Below are 27,703 nucleotides of genomic sequence, written 5' to 3' on the forward strand. Positions count from 1 at the left end.
ATTGAATATCTAGATTTTTAAGACTTTTTGACTGACTCGGATGAAACAGAAAAAAGTGATGGCCATTTTTCACTTCTTTATTTTACATATTTACCCACTAAACACTATTTGATGAATCATTTATTGATCATGGAAATAATGTTAGTTGCAACTATAAATTGCTAAATTGAACATATGTATGGTTTTCTGCAGGGTTAGTCGTGACAGAAATCATTTCTGTCACAACTAACAGGACTTCTAAATCCTTATTTCTAATGTCCACCTTTTATTTCAAGCATAAACATTTTTTTTTTTCTGTTTGGTTCGTCTACAGACAGATCTACAGCATCATCTGAACTGTATGGGCAGCGATCCAGAACAGGCATGAGAAGAGGGGGCAGAGTAGTGCACAGTGCCCATGGGAAGTGTGCTGAAGCTGGGTCGCAGGCTGGCTGGCGATGGCCCGGGGGCCTGCAGGGAGGCATCCGGTCGCATCGCATATAAATCACCTGGCCACATATACACAGAGCGTTGTTTAGCCAGAGTGATGGCTACACTCTCCGAGGACAGTCTTGAGTCTCAGAGATACAGTAACACACGTCATGCATGCATATACACACGTGTGCAAATGCATTGGTTAGAAAACGGGAGCATGGAGAGAGCTCCAGTGAGAGCCAGAGGGATCTCTGGCTGCGGACACTCAGCCTGTGTGGCAGCTGAACAGGACTTGAGGTCCCTTTGGAAGCTGTTAACCAAAACTGGGTCTGAGTGCAGTTTCATGTCATTTGGAGGTGGACATCCATCATCAAAACCACAATCATCATCATTAATATTACATGCTGGGAAAAATGAACTTTTTTTTAATATCTTTCTCCAAACCAAGAAGACAACACAACACTGTTAACAGGATCACATAATAAAATGGAGTAACAGAGTTTGGACAGCGCTTACTGCAGAGGGTCAGGACCTCACAAAAGACAGTAGCTGATGGGGCCACATGAGAGTACTTGACCCTTTATTTTGACCAGTGTTCCAAAAACAGCCCTTTCATTGGGACTTAAGCTCAAGAGGGATGTTCTCTGTTTCTTTAAAGAGGATATACTATGCTACTATGCTTTTTGTGAATGTATGTGGAAATTCTCCCTGCAAGTCAAAAGCCAGGGCTTCAACGTGCTCTGAACGCTTGTTTGCGACATTTTCTTCTACCTTGCCGACGAGCAGACGTCAGCTGGTCAAGCACGCCCATAAACAGCCGTCAAGTCCTGTACAGCTTTTCCATGTGTTGTTTGCGTAAAACTAAAGACATGATCATGGACTACAGGAGACAGCAGGGTGATGCTGAGGTTCAAAGGGTCAGCAGCTTCAAGTTCCCTGGTGTGCACATCACTAAGGACCTTTCCTGGTCACTACACACGGACATTATGGTCAAGAAAGCTTGCCAACAGTTCTGCTTCCTGAGGAGACAGAAAGTTTGGCATGAATACCAGCATCCTCACGAACTTCTACAGATGCATCATCGAGAGCTTGCTGACGGGCTACATCACGGTCTGGTACGGGAACTGTTCTGCCCACTTCTGCCCACAGCCGCAAATCACTACAGAGAGTGGTGGAGGCGGCACAGCACATCACTGGCAACAGACTCCTGGCCATTCAAGATATCTTCCACCAGCAGTGCCTGCAGGAGGCACACAGCAACATCAAGGACCACAGACACCCAGCACGCAGACTGCTCTCCTTGTTACTGTCTGGCAGATGATACAGGAGCATGGCCGCATGTACCGCCAGACAGTTTTCACCACCAGGCCATCAGGCTTCTCAACTCGTATATCAAAATATTCCACAATGCATATTTGCTTACCTGCTTGTCTGCACTGTCTAGTGTTTACTGCACCTCACTGCTTACATAAAAAATGCATCATCAACCATGACTCTCTGCTATCAAACAAGGACTATCAACCATGACTGCTGCTATTGAACCAGAACTACTACGTAACCAGTGTACAATACTGTTGTATACACTCGTCTCCTTTACTTTTTTACATAAATCCTCATTTTCATAAACATATATAGTGTTATATTTTATTTACATCTCATCCCATCTTTTTTAAATTTTTCATCTTATATTCTATATTTTATGACTACTGTGCTCTTATTGCTGAGTTGACCTGTTTTCTCATCCAACACATCTCATTGTACCATTGACCTTGTGTTAAGCTACATATGACTAATAATAAAACTGAACTGAACCCGTGTTGTCTACTTGCATATTTTGTATCAGATTCCAGCTCGAACATGTTGTGGATGTATTTGAGAAGTTCTGAGTAAAGGACAAGAAAAAGTAGTGAAATCCAACTATTATAGTTTGTTTCATTGTTGACAGAGCCTCCAGAGCTGCTGGAGGACGGCTATGACGCAGCTTCTGGAAGCTAACCAATCAGAACAAAGTGGGCTCATCGGGAGGGGGGCCTTAAAGAGACAGGAGCTAAAACGAGCTGTTTCGGACAGAGGGTGAACTGAGGGGCTGTGTAAAGGGTCAGGGTGAGATAAATAAAGAGTTTTTTGAACTGTAAATCATGCAAAGATATTCCAGTAGAGCCACAGATTAAAAATATAGACCTGGATATGTGCAGAATATATCTCCTTTAAATCTTTCATTTTTACTGTAAGAGAAATTTGCCTCATATTATACTATAATCCTTCAAATAAATAAAAATATAAAAATTTAAAAGTAGTTCATAAGTGGACAGAAAAACAGTCTTGCTGCTCAATTAACACCAGAGTTTATCCTCTAGATTTTAGAGATATTGTGCATTGAACTTCGGGTGAAGATGTTGGTTTCCAAAATTTGTCTTCAAAATGACCTTGTGGTCAAATGTAACTTCATCTTGGAGATCTAATGCTTGTCCTTTTAAACTAAACGGATAAAGATGATGCTGCAGGGAATTAGCTGCCAGGCCCACACATAGAGACGCTGGACAGATTCATTACTTAAGCATCTCCTCACTCAACGCAAGCTAATCACCAGGCAGGGCTAGCAGCTACATTCATATTGGCAGAGGGAAATAGCATTCCTAATATATACACCAGACCACACACACACACAAACACACACACACATAAACAGGTCACACACTCATACAGAAGTGACACACACAGAGGCGTGGCGGGCAGTAACGGTCCAATCAAAGCCTCATTGATTTTCAGAGCTCTCGGGGGATTTTGTTCAGTCAATAAGGGACTCTGTTAGACAACTGAAGACATGATGGATCTACCATACATCTTGGCTTACAGTGTTTCAGCTGCCTTGTGCTGGACAGCAGCAACAAATAGAGCAGAATAAACCAATGTGAACAAAAATAAGTTATTTTAAAGGCACATGATGATATATTCTACTCTCTAGAGTAAGAAGTTCTGCTCTGAACACAAACATGAATCTAAAAATGTCAACAGTCGACTTATACACCCATAGACCTACAGCTCTGTACAGTGAACAAGTGTGGTCAAGAAAAACTGATTCATCAGAGCACTAGTTCCACCTCTAAAATGCAAAATGGGAGTTTCTTTGTTATACTAAACTTTTATTTAAGGACTAATAGAAGTCTTAGAGACATTACTTGTAGAGCAGATATAGTTGATATAAGCTGAAGTAGTTTTAAAGGGGTATTCCTCTGATTTAGTATTGCACTTCCATGAAGATGGGGGACTGAGGGATTGAGGCTGAAGCCAATGCTGAAGTACCTTAAAGTGCAATGCCACTGACGGACACTAAGTGCTCCAATTGACTCCCATTCAAAAAGCGTCAACTTCTCTCTGGAAATACTAAGTCGATACTTGTTTTCAATGAGTCATTATGCTCTCAATCGCTAAATTTGGGCCCTCAAACAAGATCTGGTGGTCATTTTGGAGATTATTGCTCCGTGAGTAAGATCCGAAGAAATTATTTTGAAGGTCCTGGCTCCAAACGGAAAAGATGACGCTGACCATAAACTCTTCTTCTAACCAGCTCCAATGCAATCCAGTCACACCTTGCTATGTCCATCTTTCATATATGGTAAAAGCACATGCATGAGCACATGCAAAAAAGTCGTTTTTTGGGGAACGGGTAGGAGAAACAATCTACACTGGTGTGTACAGCATGATGTAATACAGTCCTTCAACATGTGATATATTCAAGTGAGCTGTAATGCATCTATCTGTGGATACACTCATGCTAAAACCTAGGTGTCCTGACTTTTAATCTCTAGTGTGGTTCAAACTCCAAAAAACACTGGATCCTACACTTCCCATAACGCAACTTGGTTAGGATCTTTCATTAGACCCTCCCTGCCTTGTTCTGTAAAAACCCACACACCCAGTTTGTAACACAAACAAAACGTTTCAGTTTGTGTTACAGTACAAAGGGCTCTTTGCACTACTTAGCAACTGGTAAACTATGAATCAAGTTTCCTATAGTGTCTCACTATTTCACAGTTAGTAGAGACAGAAAAGATGAATCATGGAGGTATAAGAGAACATCTGAGGTCTGTATACAAACTTGTGACACCGCAGAATACCACGAACACAATCCCAGGACTTGATGGAGCGCTCGGGGAAACACTGGCAGGAAATTCTTCAGCGAATATGTAAAAAAAACATATTGCCGGTGCTGTGTCAAATAACAGTTGTTATTCATAGCAGAGCTGCTTAGCATATTGTAGAGCAGTAGTGAGCTTGCAGAAGTATTTGGCCAGCACTGTAGGAACTAGCCTGCATTTGTGGCTGTTTCTGTCAGCATGTCAAATCTAATATTCTCTCTCTCTGTGCATGCGGCTGATACATTATTAATAGCATGTATTTGAGGAGCTTTCTTAGAACCCGTTTCTCGCACGTCACTCAGCCTCTGCTCGTTACTCTTCCTCTCTCTGCTGATGTCACTCCTCACAACACTCATCAGTCTTTCCCCTCTCTTTCCTCTTCGATGTTCATCTCGGTTTTTTTTTTGTTGCCTTGTTCATCTGAAGGGTGATAATGACGGTTTGGAAGCCTCGCATCTGGACAACTCAATATCTTGCTTTGCATATGAACTGCGTGGGAGCTTTTCCTCCACCCTGCCTCTTTCCCCTTGCATCTAAATGGCTCTCTCCTCCACTGCAAGCTACAGAAAAGTAGGGCAGATGCCTCATTTAACACTTGGGTGCAATCATTACACACTGTGTATACATTACACAACAAAAAAAAGCAATAAATCCTCTTACTTCTCCAACAAAGATGGTGTTACACTGCAGCTATGTGCATAAAAAGCTAGGTAATGTGTGCTATGGCAATATGTTAACATAAAAACACCTGCAGTATTTCATCCTAATATGACTGTGTGGTTTAAGAGCCTCTAAAAGGCATATTTCACATGTAGAAGAAGAAGGATTTTTCAAACACAAAATACATAACAGGCCAAAACATTGAATCTATGTGCGAATATAAGGAAAAAAAAAAGTTCTTATGTCCAAATTCACATCTCCAGGTCCACATGCATGTTCATGTGTGTCCAGAGGAGCGTAGTTGACTTTTATGTTCTTTTTTTCAATCTGGATAGCCCTGATGCTGTTTGGAAAGCCCCCGATTCCTGACACACTCACTCAGCCCCAGATAGAAGGAGAAGCGAGCAGCAGCAGATTAAATTATACAGGAGAGAACAGAAATAGCTCTAGTGCCGAGGCCGCGTGGACTTGACGCAAGAACACGCCGATGCGAGTCGCCACAGAGCAGTCAACTAGATTAGTCCTGCCCGGATCATGGAACAGAGTCAGCTACTGTACATTCGCCTGCCATGCTCTCAAGCTATACAACGCACGGTCGGCGAATGAGAAAGGAATCATCTGCACTTGACTTCTAGTGACCAAAGGATGAAGGATGTCCTGTTTGTGGAGGAATGTAGTGTCCAGATTTTTGAGCAAATTCTGAACCAGACCTCAAAAAACTTCAAACTTTCCTTCCTCCTCTAAGGCTTTAAATCTCACAAACATCAAACACATGCAAGAGTCAAAGGGAACAGTGGTGCTGCTGTGGTGTGATTTCAATAAAGAACCTTTGACCATGAACTTGTCACCTCTTTACACTTCACACATAAACATAACCGCCCACTTAACAACATCAGGGAAGGTCATTCAGAACATTCGATGAAGCTGTGAGCAGAGAAAAAGCCATTAGTCAATCATAAACCTGACTAATGTAGGTTTGTGCACACCTCTATCTAGCCTCATGCCACTTTGGATTGGAGAAATACAATCTGCTTACATAGACTTGCAGAACTGCATCAAAAAGTGCTGCACTTTTTCTTTTTTTTTTTTTTCCATTATGACCTTTAGCTGATGGCTGAGACCTGTATTCATCCTTGTCTGCAATTCTCTTACCCAAAACATGCAGGAGAGGCAAACCCAGGTCCTGGCCCTCCCTGCCAAAGCAGAGGGCAGAGACAGAGAGACGGAGGGCATCCTGACAAGGTAAAAAGTGCCACTCGGAAGAGGAGAGGAGGGGGAGGGAGGGAGAGGGGGTGGGGGGGGCTCTCCGTCTCACGGCAGAAATCCACGGTACTCCCAGAATTTCCCGGCGGCTCCAGGCAGGCTTTGGCGACACAGATCCATGCCAGACGTGCGAGGTGCACAGAAGGTGGGGAAGGGAATGCTGCTCTCGTTTTCCCTCTCTGATGGCCTTAGTCAGTCTCCCTCATCTGAGCTCCCTCCCTCTCTTGCTTGCTTGCTCTACCTCTTCCACTCATGCTCCTTCTCCCTCTCTCTGTCTCTCTCTTGTTCGCTCACTCACTTCTGCCTTTTTTCTCTGTCCCTCTTGAAGTGTGGTAACTTTATTCCATGGAGGAAAGGGGGGAGGTGAGTCTTGGCCTTTATTTTTCTCCCTCCCAAAACTCCCCTCGCCTCAAATGATCCTTGTTAGCCCCTCCTTTCCCTTCTCTATCTTTACCCCTTTTACACACACACACACACACTATTCATTGACCACCCCTCCACCCCCTTGGCTTCCTTGCATTGCATACCTCACCTCTCCTTCCCTCCACCTCTCCTCCGCAAGCATGCTCGCTCATGTCTGCACTAATGTCACTTCAATTTTTCATCGGCAACCCCTTCCTGTTTCCAGATCTCTTCTCTTCTCCTGCTTCAAAATATCTGCAGGACTCACCAGCTGCCGTGACACAGCCGAACGGCCAGACAAAACTGCTAACAATGAAAAACGAACAGGCACTTAACGGAGAAGACGGTGGGACGATGAGAAAATATTACGTCATCGCGGTAGACAGATATTGCAATTACAGATGCAAACAGAACATCATGCACACGCCACGAGGATGACCATGTGGCAACGTGTGCATTATCTTTCTTGCAGTCTTGTTTTTGCAGGAAAATTCAAAGAACTTTCTCATAACAGCCTTAAAAAATGCAAATTGCGCCGTTCTTTTTGTGCTTTATTTATTCTATGACTGCCTGCATCTTACCTGGAACATTTTAAGTGCTACTCTAGCAATTTACTTTTCCATAAAGTTGGAAAACTTGTGAAAGGCACATTAACCATCAGGCTTGCATTCTTAGATTTTTATATGTTTTTTTCACAGGCTGACTAGTACCCACCATGACATTTAAACTGAACTTCATGTGGAAAATTGGTGGGGTGTTACTTTAATTTCATCAAATTATAAAAGTTGACTTCACCATACAGATGTGTAGCGATTTTTAGAAAAATCTCTTCCAGTTTATCTGCAAACGTTAATGTTTTCAGTTCGTTTTATGTCTTTTCAGACCAGTTAGTAACATTATGACTCATTTTTAAAATACCCATCTCTGTGTATCATCAGTGAAGCAAGACCAGGCTGTTGGAAAAGTACTGCGATGGCAGCAACCAGCCCTGCAGAGCCAAATGCTCCACCGCTGTAGGTTACAATGCAGCTTTTGAGTCTTTAAGCTCCCTGAAAACTGATGTAGGATCAGTTTAACCTGATTCCAAAAAAGCAGTTTTTTATAAGACGGGTGAATTTATTTGACCTGTGTTGAAATTTTACAAAAGCATCATGTTCCAGATTCTTACATTGATTATAAATATATGAATGAATATGTGAATGTGTAAATATTTGTCCATTCTATGATTGCAACATGTTAATTAACTTTTATCTTATGAAATCGATGTTATGGGATTTAAACTAGTGATATCTTACAATGTTCTCGCTCCCATGTCCTTTGTGTGTGCATATGCTGAATATTCTTACATGCATGTGTGCAAACATTCATGAGCACATGTGTGAGGGATTGCCTTTTTGCATGTGCGCGTCCATATAAAGCACGGCACTGAATCAACATTATATCAGCAGTGCGGGCACATTACATCACTCCACAGTCAGATCCATAAAGGGCTAAGAGCCAATTCATTTTGTGAAAACACCCTCTATTGATCCCTGCTGCACTCCATCACTTCCACTGTAACAGTTACCTCAATCCATAGGCTAACCTGACACATAATCTGTGTATGTGTTTGTGTGTGTGTGTGTGTCTGCCTCTGTGTGTACTGTATTAACATAATGTCAGCAAACAGGACACACTGGGAATGCTACTGATTGTGCTATAGCCGTCGTGTTAACTCCTGAACTGTTTTTTAAATGGATTTGGTGCCTGCGTTTGATACATGACAGCTACTATTTCCCTGGGTTGATAGCAGCCTCTAGTGGCCTCCAACCAACCCTCAAACAGTAGGCATTGCTCGTATACTGTATCTAAATATACAGCTCATGCATGCATCTCATGTTGTTTTTTTTCCTTCTGGATGCAGCCAGGATAGCCATTTAAGTGATACTTTACTACCTGCAAAAAGCATTGATTTTGGGGCTGCTATTGGGAGTGGTGTATTTTCTCAGTACAACATTTTTGCACAGTGAGGTCAGGTTCTTATTCCCTTATTCCCAATGCAACATGCCGGAGCTCACTGAAAACACACAGGCAGGCAGGCAGGCACAGGCACACACACACACACACACACACACACACACTTACACATCTGCTTTGTTTTCCACACAGAATTGTACTTATAGAAAAGGGAATTTAGCTCATCATGAGAGAGTAATGTTCTCCATTAAAACCCAGACTAATAAAGTTATGAAGCAGTTCCTCTGTACGTATGTAAATGCTGTGGGAACTTTGATACATACACTGACAAATGCACATAAAGACTGATATTTGATCACCATGAAGCTCCACCAACGCAAAAACACTCCAGACAAGATGTTTAAATATTGTGGTTGTATTAGATATACTGCTTCAACAAAAACTAGGAGAGAAGAGGAGAGAAGAGAGGAGAAAAAGCAAAGAAAAGATAAGTATTCATTTGCAGTCTCCTCTTCTATCGCTGGAGAATCCATCACATTAAAGCTTTAATGCTAGAATAACAAAGCATCCATCATGCTGAACGCCGGCCCAGAATACAGTGAGCCATTCAGGGCAGAAGTCTGCAATTCTCTGGGTGCGGTACCTGCACACCGCTCGCCCCGCGACCGGCCGACATTACTCAGCGTGGAAGGTAAGTTGGGGAGAGTGTGATAAATACAACGAGCAATGAATGAGGTTTTCATGCATATGCTGGAGAGGCAATCTAGAGGGAGAGAATAAGGAGCCATTCAATGGACAGGTTTCCCATCACCCTCTTCTCTTTTGGCTGTCTGCAGTGCTGCCTGATGTGAATTTACTGCCCAAGGGGACATTAGTTAAATGAATAGGGAGGCAAGTAAACACCAAATACAGAGGAGGGGAGGGGAGGGGAGGGAAGAGGAGGAGAAGAGAAGGAAAATAGAGGAGAGAAAAGAAGACAGAAGAGAGAAAAAGATCAAGTTAAAGTACAGAAAAGAAAAGGAACAGGAGGGATAGAAGGGATGAGTGGAGAAGACAGGACATGAAAGGAAAGAAAAAGAGAGGAAACACAAGGTGAAGAGAGGAGACATGAGGAAAAGAGACACAAAAGGATAAGAAAATGACATGAAACAAAAAAATAACAAAAAGCAAAATAGAGATCAGTAGAGGAAAGGAGACCCACAAAGAGGCAGGGAGAGGGGAGGAAATTAAATAAAAAGAAAAGGAACATAAGGGAAAAGAAGAAGAAAGAGACGAGGGGAGGAGAGAGGAGAAGAGAAAATAAAAGGGAAATTCAATGAAATTAAAGAAACAGAAAGGAAAAGAAAGAGGAGGATGAGATGTGAGGATGTGAGGAGAGGAAAGGAGCAGGTTACCCTTCCATAGTATCGCCATAGTGTCGCCATAGTAACAAACCTTTACACATCATCATCCCTCTACCCCTCTCTTTTTCTTTTCCCCATCTCTCTCTGTTACACACCACATATTCACAGTCAAACACACACACTCACATACCAACAATATTCCCAGTACCATCTCCTGTCGTAACCCGGCCCTATCGTGCGGGACTGTGTGAGCTTCGTTGCCATGGAAACTGAACACCTCACAGCGGTCCTTGGAGGGAAGACACAGAGCCTTACCTCTCCACTTTCACCTCCCAGCCGGTCACGTGACGAGCTCTAGTGCTGCAGCTGGAGCGACAGAGCAGCAACAGACTGAACGGTTGTCGTGTACACTGCAAAAAGTGTTCTGAGACAAAACAATCATTTATTTTGGCTTATAAAAGGGCTCACTTAGCCTCCATCCTGCAAAATATTCCAAAACATGCTACGGTAGTAAAGGGGCCATCCTATTGGTCACTTAACAAATATAGTAGTGCTGTTGTGACAGGCTAAAAAAAAGTGGCGAGAACTTTAATAGCCATCTCATGAAGTCATCACAGGGCAAGGAAGACATGATTAACTTTTGAAAAGAAAAATTAAAATTGATTTTGGAACAAGTTGAGTTGCACTAGAAAGAAGTTGTACTCAATTTGATTATAAAGAAAAGACAAATTACTTGATAAGAAGGAGATTTTTGCATTGATCCAATAACATTTTCATCACGAGGGCTGCGTGAATGTTCCTTCCAGAGTATAGGGAGCAAGGGTAAATATCAGTATCCACACCTGAACAAGGGTGCATCCCTGGTGATGAGCATTTGTCCCATTTTAACAATATAAGTGCATCACTGTGGACGATGTGGCTGAACTGCCCTCTCTATAACGTTACGGCTGAGGTCAATTTGAAAAATGGTGCAAGATTGTTCATTCACCACATCGATTTATTGGTAGTTTCATATAAGAGCCCTTTTCTTATGGTGAAAAAAAAAAATCTAACAAAAAGGAAATGCTCTTCCCGGATTGAAAGACAATGAGGAGAAGAGGGGGGGGGGGGGAAAGCCAGTGCTGACAAGACAGGCTGAGCAAAAGCTGTGACTGAACGAACATAAAGGGTTGGGTATTCATTGCATAGGGTCGAGGAGATATATAATGAGTGTGTTTGCAAAGGCACCAACAAGCTCACACACATTTACACACACACACATACCAGAGAGTGCGACAGGGGGAGTGTGGTGGGATTGAGCGCGGGTGTAGAGATAAGGAGCTGCGGCAATGGGGCGGGAGGGTGGGGGGGGGGGGGGGGGGGGGGGGGGGGGCTGGTACTGCTGGTGTTGGTGCTGGTGGGAGGGTGTTGGGGCTTGAAGTGACGGGCGGCTGCAGCACTGCACGCTATACGGCGTCACCACGAGCAAAAAATCCCATCATTGCCAGACTTTAGAACACCACGGCTGCCCAAAACGGTTCTCATACGCAACGGCAGAGAGCTGGCAGATCGAGGTAGAGTTACAGCACTGCAACACTCGTTCACTTTGGTGATTAAGTTTCAAAGCTTTTGACCGATTTAAGTCCAGGATCAAAGCTTTTCATGATGGAGAATTAGCCAAAGATAAGGATGAAAAACGAAGGATACGAGGGCACATGAATAGCCCCAAAAGGTGTCAAAAGGGGACAGATTATTTTGAAAAACTGCTGAGGATGCAGTGCATTACGCTGATTTGGTAAGGCGTTTCTAATCTAAGGACAATTGCAATAAAAAAAAGTCTCTCTTTGCTCTAGAGATGCTTTAAAAACGGCAAGGAAAAAAAAAAAATCACCTCCAAAATTGATCCCACCTATCCCCATTCATCAGATGATCACCTCAGGCACAGTTGTTGGTGTCCTCGAGTGTGTGTATGTGCGCATGTTGGACTGTGTAAGAGGAAATAATGCCATTTAGACATACTAGAGTTGTTACACATGATTGATTATGTGCTATAGAAAAGCAAAAAAAAAAAGCAAAGATTGCAGTCCAGGTTTTGCTAATAACATTGGCTCCAGGGGAAACAGACAAAGAAAACAGAGTGTGTGTTCAGCTGATAACATTCAATGAACTCCGTTTGGCCTTTCTTGCTTGTACACATGTGCCATACGACCAGCGAAATATGGCGCAGGGATGAAAGACTCACCCCCCCCCCCTCCCGCCCCCCTTCAAAAATGAGCAAATACAGCATGATATGCAATGGCAGCAGATGAATGGGGGGGAATGGAGAGCTCTTTCTTGGGAATACGCAAACCCCCAATAATGGTGCATTACAATTCTGCAGTTGTGAAAGCAAGGTGACCCTATGTATCAAGAGCAAGTATCATTTGCTCCTGGTGGTTGCTGCAAGTGCACCAGTGGCAAAATCCAAAATCTTCTCCCAATGGTCCCCCCATCATCTTTATCTGGAGCAGCTGCCTGGAGACCACTTGGAGATGTAACACTGACCTTGAATCAGCTCTTAGAGGGACACCAACCAGTCTTCCAGAGCTCATGGTCCATGACCAGTCGCCAAGCTCGTTTTCACAGCTACGTCATTTGGTTGGTTTAGGTAAAGCCGGCACTATGCATGTAATGGTTGAGTGGTTTGATTGAGAACGAGGCCCATCCTGATGTATGTTTCATGCAGGATGAGAATTCCGGATGTTTTTTTTGGGGGGGGGGGGATTTAGGAGAAAGTCGCCCCCATGGGTTGCAGTGAAACATGAAAGACGACACGTGCAGAACTCGTCCTCTAACTCCATTGAACCCCTTCTCAGTCTCCCATTCCAAGCACCCATCCCCCCCCCCACCCCTCCACCCCCCTCAAAGAAGTCTTACCTTGTCTCGCTTGGCCCCCCGCAGAGGAAAGAAGCAGGCGAAGAGGAACTTGCCCCAGCTGATGACGGCAGCCAGGCACCAGTTGAGGCGAGCCATGCCTGCGTCTGTCCCGTCTCGTCTGCCAGCCTCTTATCTCCCCCCTCGGCTCCGGGATAGGATCCTGCAACCCACACCCCCCCCCCCCGAATAAAGAACGATGTCAAGCGAAAAAAGACCCCGCAGAGACAGGAGACCCTCTTGTCCGAGTCTGCAGAGCAGATACAAACTGGAAACCCTCCTTCAAGTCAGACGACGACTGGGGAAATATTTTCCTTTCTGTGTTTTTTTTTCTTTTTATTGGCAAATTTTGGCTACCTGTCTGGCTGTGTGTCTGCAATTCCAATTTGGGGGGGAACAGGGGGGTGGTAGTGTGAAGCTACTGGCGCCCCACAAATGGAACAGACCCTTGGACGGTCTAGAGGGACCCAGAGCATCAAGAGCCTAAAACTGTCTTCCTGTCTTTCCATCCATCTGTCTTTCTCTCTCTTTCGTCTCTTCTGTCTCCACTGCCCGGTCTAGATGAGTCAGTCCTCAAAGTGTGATGAGCACCGTCGGCTGCATAATGCGAAGAGCCCGTCGCTGATCGACGACACTGTTACACATACACACACGCACGCTGGCATGCCCACACTCACTGTCTCTCTCTCACACACACACACACACTCACACACACATTCATGCACACGTACGCTCGCCTGCAAAAAAAAAAAACGGTGTCCTGGCACATACATCCACAGGCAGAAGAGCCCCCCTCTCGTCACACGGCTCCCCTCCAGGCTCAGGATCCCCGGTGCTTCGCGCTCACACACACCGCTTACACACACTCCTCTCTCTCTCTCTCTCTCTCTGCTGCTCTCTCTCACACATACACACATGCACTGATGCTGCAGCACTTACTCAGTCAGCGCGGGAGGAGGGGAGCAAAAGAGTGAGGAGGGGAGAGGGGGGGGGGGAGAGAGAAAGGGAGAAATGACTGGGAACAGAACGGTTGGAAGAGAAAGAAAAAAAAGGAACGATGGGGAAATAGAAAGGGGGGTTTGTATTGAGTGACGGATTGAGTGTATTCATTCAGTGTTTATATTTCAGAGTTGAAGCCAGTGCCGCTGAAGAGAAGGCGGCGATGTGCGTACGAACGAAAGTGCGCATCAAGTAGTGATCACTGGGAGAAGGTGGAGGAGCGGTAGAACGGACTAAAAGAGTGAATGGGGGAGTCAAGATGGACGGATGAGAGACATCAGGAGAGGAGAAGAATGACAAAAAGGAAGGCAGGGAGTCGCAGAAGGAGGGGAGAGTGTGTTTTGAGAATACTGAGCAGACTACTGGTGAACACACACACACACACATACACACCAGCATGCGCAATATACACACACAAACGGACGCGCAGCAGCCGTCACGGTGCACGGCTGATACAAGGCAGGCACAGGGTGAGATGATTGTAGTGTGTGTGGAGAATTGGGTCGAAGGGAGAGAAGGAGGGAGGAGAGAAAGAAAGGATAGAGGATGACAGAAGAGGAGAGGAGCGGGGTGTTGAATCATTGTGTCTTGGGTGATTATTTCCCTCTCTCTCGCTCTCTCTCTCTCTCTCTCTCTCTCATACACACACACACACACACACACACACACACACACACGACTGCAGGTGGTGCACAGGCTCGTTCACTGTGCTGCAGTCTCTCTACGCTTCAGTGGGAGCACATTTTCACTGCAGAACGCTTTCCTCTGCTACAACTCTCCCCCCCTCTTCCTCCCCACCCTTACCCACCCAGCACACCACCGCCACACCAACGCAATCACAACACATCAAAGCAATGAGCGAGGGAGATAAAGTGTAGAGAGGATGCTCTTCTGTCAACCAAAGCTAGCTTAGCCTGAAGGGAGGGTATAGGTGGGGTGGTGGTGGGGGTTGGAGGGGGGGATAACGCAAATTGTTTGGCCATATGGAAATGCTCCGGCAATAAAAAAAATATGTCTTTCCACTGACAAAGGGAAGTGCTCTCATCAGCTCCTCTTTATGTTGTCATATTTGCTCAAATCTGCCATTCAGTATATATCTCAGTATTATCTTGATTTCATTGCTTTGTAAACATTTCTTAAAATTTAATACAGCTATTCAGAGCATGTAGCTATATCGCTCATGCTTAAAAATTACTGAATGAATGCATTAAATCCAATGACACATGGGTTTAGATGCCACATAATAAAGCATATGAATAGCAGTTGACATTCAGATTTTAAAAAGTATTGAGATGCTTTTGAGCAAGGCACAGAAGCAAGATACGGGAAGAAGAATGCAGCCTTCAAATCAATGATTTTGGGCATTTTAGTGCTAATTTGGGCCTATTAACTACTTCTTCCCAAAGATAATACATGAGAATAGAGATTCATTCTTGACGATGGGGGCACAATCTTTGATAAATAATCTAAATGTAAGATTCACTAGCTATTCGCAGCTTTCAACTGTATCCCACAGTTACAGTTGAACCGTTACACCATTACACAGTCCATGGTCAACCTTTCTTTTTTGGTATCTGATAGTTTGGAGCTCCTATGTCCAATTACAACCCTGTAACTGCAGCGAATAGTGGACGGCTGAATGATTGTTGCTGAGGTGATGTGATTGCAATGTGCAATGTCACTCAAAAGAAGTCCGGGTTGTGGTGAAATTTTCTTCCTAGTCCAGATTAAATTGTTATTCGGACCGTATCCGGTAACCTGACACACCAGATGGTTTGTTACACAGAACCATCTGAGAAGTTGTCCATGGAAACTGCTCGGGAAAGGGCAGGAACTTTAGAAAAAATACTCAGCAGGTGATTGGATCAATCATACGCTAATTATGCGCTTGTGTCTGAACCACCTGTGGCCTGACAAGATGGATTCTCGCAAGATCTCCTGATGTTGTGATCTTGGGAATCCAGCTGCCACACAAGGTAACGTATCTGGACCAGGGTCCGCTAACTGAGTATGTATGTTCTAGGTGGTATGAGGTAACAACACACAGTTGTTATTACCAAAGTCTGTCTCTCACACAACCATGAAAACCATGTGTTTAAGGATGAGTGGACTGAGAAATATGTGTTCAATTTGTCTGAGGGAAGCACGAGACCACTGCTTGATTTACAGTGAAACATTAGTAACAAAGAATGGTAACGTAAAACACCAGTACAACACCAAACATGTCCATTTTGAACAAAACCATCCCCAGAAGAAAGAGGTAAGAACCAAAAAATGGGACCAGTTGAATTTGTCATATCAACATTTTCAACGCTGGATAAACTTCTCCCATTAATACAGAAATGCTGCTCATGAATCCAGAATGCCTTTCAATATTCCCCAATGAATGGGTGCTTTCAATCAAAGGTGAAGATATCAGCAAATATCTAGGCAACAGCGTAATTATCAACAATTCTGTATGCAAAGCATGTCCCATGGCTGCATTGAATTCTGGCCTACTGAGCCTTTTGTTGGAGGAAAAACTGGAAACTCTTCCTTTTCTATAATGGTCGACATATAATGTCAGTGTGATGTTGATCCAAAATGGCAGCTGTATAGAAAGAAGCCCCTCGCTGTCTGATTCTGATGAACCAATATCAAAACCTGACATGTACCCTTGATGCTTTGGGATGGCTGTAAAAAAAAAAAAAAGTAACATCACACATCTACTGTCTGCTTGGCTACTTGTCTGTGAGAATAAGAAAAATGCACCACCAAAAAGCAAATGGGCCTAGAAATGCAAAGCAGACAGTGTATTTTTCCTTCATGTCAACATTATTGATGATGTCCTGTGGATCTGTTCCTTTTCTACTGACTGGTTCCCTACTTTACTTTGCAAGAGCTGCAACTTTTTTCAAAAGATATAAAACAATTTAGATAAAAAACCATTGTATTACACTTTAGTTTAACTGGAAAGTGTCCATTTTCTCTCTTTAAGGAGGATGTTTGACTTTCCGCAGATGAATTAGAAACATGTTCTTGTACAACGCAGTATCCTACAGCACTGTGTACTGTACATCTCAGTGTGAGTCTGGGCTTATGTCCCACTCTCTTGGCAACGTGCTGACCTTTCTCATTAGGCACAAGCAACTTGCATAATCACTGCTGACTTCTATTGACTGGCCTGTCACACTGCCTATCCGTTTGACTGGAAACCCTGTGAAAAAGTGCAGGCTGCCAAAAAAACTTCCCCCTCGATGACTTTCCCCTGTCATATGCAGCCGGATGAGAATCCATCATTTTTCAGCAAGTGCACAAAAACAGCAACTTTACCACGTTAGCCATTATTTATCCTCTATTGCACCAAAGGTTTTCTAGCAATAGTAATTTCTATCATTACTATCCTCGTATATCCAAATACATATAACATTTGACATATTAATATTTATGGAGGAAATGCTGTCATTAACTTTGTTTAATGTTGTAATTTTGTTGCGACGAGAACTTCTATTTAAAGCCTCACCTGCGTACTCACATCCTGTGTGTTTTCATTTTCCCAGAGCAAGGTTGCGTAAATTTTTCATAACATGCAAACAAAAACCTGAATAAATCTAATTTGAGGTAATTCTTTTCACAACAAAGATAGTTATGAATATTTTATGAGTACAGGGCATCTTTTGTATTAAACCTTGTTGATTCAAATGACTCATTATAGTTATTCCCAGTTTGATGAGATTACAGACCAGTGTTGATGGATTTCTGGATGTCTGGCCTGGCTATCTAATATAACCTTCCACTGGAAGTAGACATGTTTGTATGTTTTTATGTTCTTGTTTTTCTCCCTTTTCTTTCACTGAAGATGTTTTTTGTGAAGTAATTTCCATATTGGCATGAATAAATGCTGCTACTACCACAGCATTTTCACCGTGTCAGCTTGGCCAAGTGGGAAACTCTGGTTGGATAAAAGTGAATTAACTGCAGGATGTTTCTCCAAAACAATACCCGCAGTCTCAGCAAAACAGCTCAAGGTTTTCATTACATTTCACACTGTATAGCTAGTTCTTCAGGATCATAAAGTAATACGTTAATTCAGCTTACCGCCATATTTCAAAGGCTTTCATGTCGACCCCACGATGGAAACCGATTGGCCAGTGTTGTGAGTGGCAGCTGGACAGCCCGGTACACAAGCTGCAAGAGAAACAAGAGACAGTAGGAGGTGCAGAGTTTAGTTTTCTGCACCAGTCTCCCATTCACATTCAGTACACAGAGTGTGCACTGTACTGAGCAGACAGCAGATTAGGTCCCATCACACACCTCATCATTCACTAACACGCAGACTCATCTGCCTCCCATTTCTCTCCGACCCATCCTTATATTCCCTCTTTTTCACTTTCTCCTCTCCTGTATTTTAACTCCTTTGTTCTATTTTTTCCCCTTTTCTCTTTCTGCCTCTTGCGTTTTTACCCCCTTAACTATTCTATCCTATTGCTCATGCAAAACCACGTCCGGAACAGATGTAAATTCAGTTTAAAGAATTGACTTCAGGCCCATATATCCATTAATATAAGGCAGATAATTTGATTAGTATCAATATAATTGAGCTGGAAAATGATTGGGAAATTTTAATATGCATTGGAAAGGAGAAATGTGTCACAACATTACAAAAAAACACAAAATGAACTGTTTGTTTGCACTGAAGGAGTAAATCTTAAACTCAGAAACACATACATCAGCTCACACACACACAGAATAAAGCCTCCCATCATGCCCTTGCACTGCAGTCATACCAGCCCCGACTCCTGGGTGTAGGGTGCATAATACATAATAATACATAATAATGATGACACCTCGTTGTTTCCAAAATGTCCCTCTTCATTACATCTAATCTAAGAGAAAGCGTTGCAGAGACTGAGGTGACCCCCCTGACCTGTGATCAATGATTCAGTCTATTAAGTGAAGGTGCTTTGATCAGTGATTCTCAATGACATCGGATCATTGTAATTCAGTGATCTCCAAACGATTCATCCAAGTGCTTCGCTGCCAACTGTCTGGAGCTAAATTTGATGTTATTTAAACTCGTAATTATGATAAAACACCTGAGAGATACGGTAAAGATAGATTCTGTTCAGTGGTCTGGATTTCATCTCTGCTTGGAAAAACCCTCCAGGTGACAGGTTCATCTTTAGCGGGAGCAAATTATGTGCAGGGACAGGGAAGCACTTGGATGCGCTTAGAGTGGAGGTCTATGAGCGGTGACACTTCCGGGGCCTGCTGCCAAGGGAAACTCAGTTATCCAGCGACGTCTTTTTCCCTCCCCCCAATACACACACACACACTTATACACTGACTTCCCACCTTTCCTCCGACCCCGAGGGAGAAGGAAAGACAAGGAGGGAAGGGCTGATGATGAAGCTATTGACAGAGAAGTGGATATACACTCTCTCAGGAAAGTGGAAACAACATGATCAATTTGTGCTGCCTTTTAAAAAACTTTGCTCAATATCAGCAGGTTGACGGTGCGGATATTTAAGGGATAACTCCAGTTTATTACTTATACTTACAGGTTGAAAACAAACCTCCACGTTAGCCAGATTATCTAAATAAATTTTTTGGAGGTAAAACCAAGAGTTTGGATTTGAATTTTATTGTTTGCCTTTGTTTTCTCTTTCAAATAGGTTTGGACCTGGAGGTTTGATTACCATTTCCAGATCTCAACAATTACTTTGTGAGTACAACATTATTTTAACCAACAGAAAGGATAGAAAACATACAAAGGTAAGATCTGAGTTCTAATAAACCAGAATTATCCTTTAACACAGTTGCAGTTATCAGGGATCCCATATGGTCTTTTGTCACTTTAACTGTCTTACTCTCATAGTCTGAAAAAGGACAGCTGAGCTGGGTTCAGCCGCAGCAGGCAGAAGGTAATCAGTGATGTAAATGTCCCTGATAAGCTGCAATCAGGTATCAGCCAGACGACAGCAGCGTAATGCACCTCAACAGCACCGTTATCATCACAATCAGCTGCAGTCCGGGGCCAAATTAGAATCGACCCCTGACTCTACTCTCCGTTCCTTTAAATCATCTGCACGATGCAGCTTTCACCTTCAAAAGCCTTAAGCAAGCAGGAAAAGGGGTGGCTCTTGTTTGGCTTTTTCAGATGCAAAGAAAACTGAAACATCGACGGCACAGTGGTACAATAATTGTTGGTGCACACAGTTATCATGATCGATGCCATATACTCATTCAGACAGACGTAGAGCTAAAAAGAGGCCTACTCCCTTTTTGTCAAATGTAGTAAAACATGACAATATATTCTTGTATTAACTATAAATTTACCTGCCACTTGGCTTCAAATTATGCTGCGTATAAATGAAATTACCACTCCAATTATAATTGGTTAGCAAATAAGCCGCCCATGCTTTCCTTAACTGCCCCCGAGCGAAGCAAGCAGAAAATGATAAAATCAACATAAATGTGCACTGAAACAAACAATAAAAAAATATCTATCAATGTCATTGTCAATGTCGTTGTGGCATTGAAAGGTTTCTGATGCAGAAGCTTGAGGGTTATAAAAATCTATTGTCCTCCTTCTGGCCATCACAAGATGTGTGCCTGCATCACAGCAGCAGGATACTGTACAGTGGCTATTTTCATTTGAAGTGAGCTCAGAAAAAGCCTGAGGGAAGCTATCTAACCCCCCCTCCCCACCCCCTCATGTCCAAACATCCAACTCATAGCTCACGTCCTGCTGCTGACTTGGCTGTTTTCCAGTTGGGTTTGTGGCATGCTTTTAGCCCCGCTAATGTAGCTACCTATGTAGGTTAAAGACCCCCTCGTGGTCGACAAACACACCAGTGCCAGGGGAGACATCTCAAGGTGAACACAGTGTTCAGATCATAAGCTCGCTCTTCAGAGCTGGTGGCAACAATAAATAGGACAGACACAACAATGTCAGAGAGAAACATTTCAACTGTGATTGATTTATTCTGAGTGGCAAAAAGAAAACCATGACAAATACTCTTAAGAAAAGCATCCCTCATTTTTTCCTTCAGATATTATTTATATATATTGTAAAACAGCTTAAAACTATTACATTAGCACAGTTATTGCAGCTGGTTTGGCACTTTGTGATTGCATATCACTCACAAAAATTTCTGCAAAGTGTAAGCACATGAGAAACAGGAAAACAAAGTGAGTGGTTTTGCTCCCTGAAAGATGGGACCTTCTCTATTTAATCCCTGGTCCTGTCTGCTGTGCTTAGGAATTTGCAGAACCCTTAATTCCCTAAATGAGGCAAAGAATCGATAGGAGGATGACTGACCTTACTCAGTCTAATTATACACATCTATCACCAATCAGCCTTGGATTTGAACACAGACTGCCGAGACTCTGTTGTACTGTAAGGCAAAGTGACAGTCAAGCTCAATCCAGTTCATCCGTAAAGCAAGACTCAGCAATGTGATATCAGGATCGTAACAAGCGGCAATTTGCTGCGCCGGGGATAAAGATGAAAGAAAATAACCATGAAACCAGAGGGAGAGAACATAAAGTAGAGACCGAATGTCTTCTGGATAATGAGAGAACATAACATTTCAGATTGTATGAGACTAGGCAGAGCAGAAGAGCGCAGTCCTTCACATACTTAAGCCCTTCACGAGAAATTGCTGTAATCCCAGCAATTACAGCGCAGTGGTGAGATGCAGAGATCCGTCTGGGCCAATCTGGAGTAGATTTACAGATGAAAATCATCAATCTCATTCCGACGCCTCGGCAACAGAGTGGCCGCTAATACCAAAACACAAGAGCCTATAGGCTTGTGTCCAGTTTTTACACCATGCCCATGTCCAATAACGTATGCTACTGAAGCGTTGTTCATATATTTATACTCCCAGTAGGGTTGCATGAAGATTAAAGGGGATGTAGCACATTTCCAGCTCTATATTATTATTCTGGGGCTCAACTGGAATATCTTTGCATGATTTACATTTCAAAAACCTCCTTATTTATCTTGTGCTGGCCCTTTATGCAGCCCCTCAGTTCAGCCTCTGAAACAGGCTGTTTTAGCTCCTGTCTCTTTAAGAAACCCCTCCCAATAAGCCCACTCTATTATGATTGGTGGTTCCAGAGGCTACATACACAAACTATAGTAGTAGGATTTCACTTCTTTCTCTCGTTCTTTACTCAAAATGGACACTTCATCCGGATATTTGAGCCCGAATCTCATCCGAAATGCGCGAGTGGACAATGCAAACAACCCATGGAACAACCTTAGCAACAAAGGCTACGGAACATGCAGCCATTTGTTGGCATGTGTGAACAATCTGACATCATGACAAAGAGGAAGTAGAGGTAACTTTGCAAATGGACTGTGAGAGCAGGTTGATCTCCTGAATTTTGACTTGCAGGGAGCATTTTTTACATACATTCACATCAAGTTTTGGAACTTTGACCATGTTTAACATAGATATCTGATGTATTAACAGTATGAAAAGAACAGAAAATCACAAAAAAACATGATAAGACCCCTTTAAGGGAAGTGGCAATTGCTGGGGGAAATCGGAACACTAAAAAGCAGTTTGATTGGAAGAACAGTCTTCATATTTTGTAACAAACCAGTTTCAAGAAATTTATCTTAAAAGACTTAAACATGAAAAATGTGAACAGGAACACTGGACAGGAAATAAACTTGCTTTCTTACCAGCAAAAACAGTCCATTTAGACTAATTAAGGATGGTTGCTGGGTAAAGACCTCTAAGTTAAAGACAAATTTGCAAACTTGTGCACTGTGTAATGATGATTTGAAAGGTACTGCTTAATGTTTCCCTCAAATGTGTCCTTTGTCTGGCAACACCTACAGCACTAGAAGGTATTTCAGTAGCAAGTACACTGTGGCCTTGAATGTGCAAAATATAGACATGAGAGAAGGAGGACATGCTGGATGTGGCCAGAACTTAACTGTCAAAATGAAATGTATATAGTGACACTGAAGTCAGCCTGCTTCTTAAGCAAATAAGAAGCTCCGACGCCTTCCCACCCGTCAGGCGTTGGAGCAGTTCCCCTTCCCTCTAAATCTCCTTATCTCAGCTGAGAGCCAGTGAAAAGAGAGGGAGAGGGACAAATGGGAAAGGACAAAGCGAAAGCAGAGAAACAGAGACAAAAACACAGAGAGAGGAGGGAGGGGGTCAAATTAACCGCAGAGATTGAACGTGGACGAGGAGAGATGATCACAAGGAAAGAGTGTTGCTGAAATTGAACGCTTATAATGATGGAGAAGACACGCTAAAGGTGCCACAAAAGGAGAAATACCTTTTCGATTAGGGAAAGATCATGGTTATGTTTAAAATAAACTGCAAAATGGCAGTATCCTGGTTCAAAGTCATACTTCCATCCACCCCAACCTCCTACCTAATTGGTTTTACAGCGCTATAACAATGTCATGTCATTATTTACAATGCCATAAGAAAGAGGTCCTTCAATAAAAACATTTTTAAAATTAGACTGACTGGACCAAAGGGAAGGTGAAGGTGATACAAGGTGATACGAACTGCATCATTCAAAGGGGGAGGACGTGTTTATTATTCATTCCGATATTACAATAGGAAGTGAGGACAGCTTGTCAGCCTTTCCTTCAGCCTGAAACTGTGTGTACAGTATGTGCATTCATGTGGCTACATGGGTAAATTAATGTATATGTGTCCTTCCCCCACGTTACTGTTTGTAAATGTAAGTTTGAATTACATTTTATTAAATTGTTGTCCATATTCTAGCACCTTTAACTGATACAGATATCTTCCAGCCTGGGTGCACATTTGGTGAAAATGCCAAATTCTCCTATCCCCTTCAAGCCTCTGGCAAACCTGACCTCTTTCGTGGACAGAAAATGTCGACCAGATATTAGCGGAGACATTTCGAGGAAAACAGAGAGAGACAGAGAGACCTCGACTCTCCTTCAGAGCCGTAGCCATGAGAAGGCAGTGAGCAATGTCTCTCCTGGGGGAATTATGGGAAATGAACCATTCTAAAGGCCTAGTATATCCAACGGGACACAACTTCAGGCATCGCTGCCAAACTGTCACAACACTGGCAGGCCACAAAACATTGACGCACACCAACACAGACTGTACAGAAGCAATACAAACATGCAAAGAGTGTTTGAGCTTCAGACTGCAGTTTGTGGCTATGACTGAGAATAATAGAAGGATAACACAAATTGCTCAGATTTGCACAAGATATCCACAATATATAAAATTTAAACAACTCAATAATTATTTTGTGATGTGCTTTGATTTGTTTAGTTCAGTCACAATTTGTAGGGTTGCATAAGCAATACCAAAATTGATAGTGGTGTCAGGTTTGACCGTTTGACTGAAAAACTCAATTTTAAAGCTCAATAGCTGAACAAACGACACACTAAGATGGACGTGTTTTGCATGCACAAGAAACACATGGCTGTAAACGTTGTATTCATGCATCAAATCCAGCTGAAACTCAGCTGACCAGACTGATGATGATGTTTTCCGGTGACGGCTCCTCTCCCTGCCTTTCGCCTGGCGCCGGTGCACTGTTGCCATGGGAGATGTTTATGTAAGCCGTGCCTAATCATGTTAACTGTTACTGCGGATGCTGAGCAGCACGAGTGTTCGGCATCGCTGCACTGCAAAAAATGTCCATTATAAGTCTTGTCATTGAAATTTGTTTTTCTTGAAACAAGTGAGAAAATGGGACGAGATCATTTTAGGCTTTGATTGGGGGGAAAGAGAACAAGAGAAGCAGAAGGGAAGGAGAGGAAGATACATTTTGGAATGATTTTTGACCTATTCAGAGCTAAAGCTACATAAAGTAAACATATATTGCTATTATCAAGTTCCACAAAGTAATAAACTTTTAAAAGTTAACCTTATCTAAAGTAAAGTGGAGAAAACGGTGAACTTGGTGAGTAGATTTTATTTCCTGCCATCAAATTGAACAGATATTTTTTTCATTCTCTTTATTCTAACACTAAGAAGTGCAACATGTCACAGTAATCTCTTATAAGGAACAATTAATTCACCGCTATGACAGTAAAAAAGCAGATTTTAAGTGAATAAGCAACATGTTGGTCTCATGACTCAGAATCAGATTTTGCTCCAAACTGGTTTTGAGAAATTCGATCTTTAAGCAGTTGCTGTTTAACCTGATTACAAAACATCAACTCATTGCATGATTAAAGGGGGGGAATACAATTAGAACAGTTTATGTAGCAGTGTGAACTCTTATCTTGACATTAATAGTGTCTGATTATTTTCCACCTTCTAAGAAACACTTCCCATTCATTAAGATGGATATTTTTGCAGAAACACTTTTGAACAAACAGATATCCTCCATACATTTCTACTATTGTACTATTGACACACAGTTCTAATGATTCAAGATCATCTTTGTGTCAGGAGCAGCAGAGACAATAGGAAGAGACAAGGCAGAAGTCATGCAAAGCTGAGCAGGACCCTGTGTTGCAGCCTCATCTCATTTCCTATTGTAGAGCGTAATACTGTCACTAAAATGGATTTTGTTCTGGACAATCAAAAGCATCATGGACCATAAACCCCCACCTCACTGCCTTATCTCCAACCTTCACCACTGCCATAAAAAATATAACCTTTAAATCATTTTTCAGATGATTATCCTCCAATAATAGGAGCATTATTTAGTGCACATATTCCACCATCTTCTGTAGGAAAGGAATGGCGAGGGAGAAGTCTAAGCCTAATTATCCTGATTAAAAAGCAGAGAGTATGAACGAGTCGTACAAAAGAGGATTATATAGACATGAAAGAAGAGAGAGTGGGAGAGGAACAGAGCAACAGAGAAATGGAAGAGCTCATGTAAAGGCAGACGTGGATGATGAGACTTCACATACATGCAGCCTATATGCCTTTGCAGAGGAGATTGGACAGAGAACCTATGCATCGCTGTCTCCTCCCCCCATTCTCTCAACTCCCTTTTGCTCCATTAGCTTTATTACAGTCTGTTGGCTGAGGAATCAGGCTATTGTACAGTTACTTGATCATGAAGGTCAACATTAGATCCATTGTGTCTTTGATGCTGATCAATCAGTTTTAAGGTTTTCCCAAAGCCGTTGGCAGCCAAGAGACCACAGATGAAAATTCAATTTCAGCTGTATATCTGCTGCTATACAGTAAGTGCTAAAAGTAAAATTACTGTAAAAAAGTAACCATAGTAACCCATTCAGACTGGGGTAGATTTGTAGCCACTCCAGTGGTATGGATCTAGGAATGGCAATGGTGCTGCACCACTTTTGTCTAGATTGAAAAATCTCAACAGCTAACGGCTAGTGAAACTTTGTACACTCACTGATGGAGGAAGGATGAACGATGGAGCCTAATAATTATGGTGATCACCATTGTAATCCAGCACCACCAGCAGGTCAAAATTTGATCTTGTCCAATAGTGGTCTTGCAAAACTAACAACATACCCATCAGTCTCCACTGTACTTTGTGCTGATTAGCAAAATGATAGCATGAAAACACGCTAAACTAAGATCGTGAACATGATCAAACGCCAGTATGTTCAGCATGTTAACATTGTCATTTTGAGTATGTTAGCACTCAGACTCATCATCATCTCATCAATCTGCTTCAAAAATCCAAAACGTAAAATTTGAGCGCATAATAGGCGTAGGTGAAAGCAAATATTCCTCACCTCCTCAATTTACTTTTTTAATATATTAGAATGGTACTCCAGTAGATTAGCATTGCAATTCCATTAAGTAAGGAAAACAGATTACAAAAACAATGGCCAGAGTCGAGTGGGTCAAGCTCCAAAAATGCTGGTGCTTACACTTCCCATGATTCCAATCAATAGCATCTTTCCTTCCCTCTCCAATAAACACTTCACCCTCAGTTTGTAATACAGGTTTTCCTTTTTTAATGTGTTTCCAAGTCAGACTTAGAAAGCTCCTTCAGACATACAACTGTTTTAACAGGTTAAATAGTACTCTGAGTAAAATTTCTTGCAGTTTTTCCTCTCTCTCTAACACACAAACCTACACACACACACACCTCATCTCCGCCTCCCCTCTCTGGTCCGTGCCAGCACTGCACAGCAGCCGGGCCTCTAGCCCATTAAACACAGTTTTGTTCTACTCAGCGTGTCATCATCACTCTGGTGCATCTGCTGATCACAGCACACAGAGGAACATTAAAACACAGGCTCCACCGGTCGCCAGGGGACCACAGGGTCTCAACCGCATCCCGAACCTCATTCCTTCATAACTCCGGTCCACTTGGATTCCTGAAGGCATTGGGATGACAGATATCACTTTCACTCCTAAGATCACAGGTGAACAAGCCATTGATTAACCTCAATCAATGGCCAATGACCCCCAAATTCTTCTACAGGGAAGGTCAACCTTCATGATTAAATGCCAATTTTAAGTCTGACAGGACCATTGTGACCATCAGCACAAACTAACATTCGGCGTGAAGGCTTAATACAAGAGAATTTACCATTTTCACCATAAAAAAGTTTGTCTGATTCTTTCATGGCTGACCTCAAGTCATATTAAAGTGTGACCTTGGTGAGGGTCAGTTCATCGTGAAAGGAAAAAGACAATTAAATGGAAGATAAGTTGTTTTTAATAACTCCCAGATGGT

General features: G+C 42.6%; 1 protein-coding gene across 2 annotated transcripts in view; it reads right to left on the reverse strand.

The window, feature by feature from the left end:
* tns1a (tensin 1a) overlaps nt 1-18,226 on the reverse strand; it is a 104,540-nt gene extending 86,314 nt beyond the window's left edge. For both annotated transcript variants that reach the window (XM_042404920.1, XM_042404918.1), the window contains exon 1: nt 18,146-18,226. In XM_042404920.1, coding sequence (XP_042260854.1) covers nt 18,146-18,151 — 6 coding nt within the window. In that variant the 5' untranslated portion in view covers nt 18,152-18,226. The remainder of the gene's footprint in view (nt 1-18,145) is intronic.
* Between the last annotated feature and the right edge of the window lie 9,477 nt (nt 18,227-27,703).

The sequence above is a fragment of the Thunnus maccoyii genome, chromosome 24 (assembly GCF_910596095.1).
Source record: "Thunnus maccoyii chromosome 24, fThuMac1.1, whole genome shotgun sequence".
In the NCBI taxonomy this organism is placed as follows: domain Eukaryota; kingdom Metazoa; phylum Chordata; class Actinopteri; order Scombriformes; family Scombridae; genus Thunnus; species Thunnus maccoyii.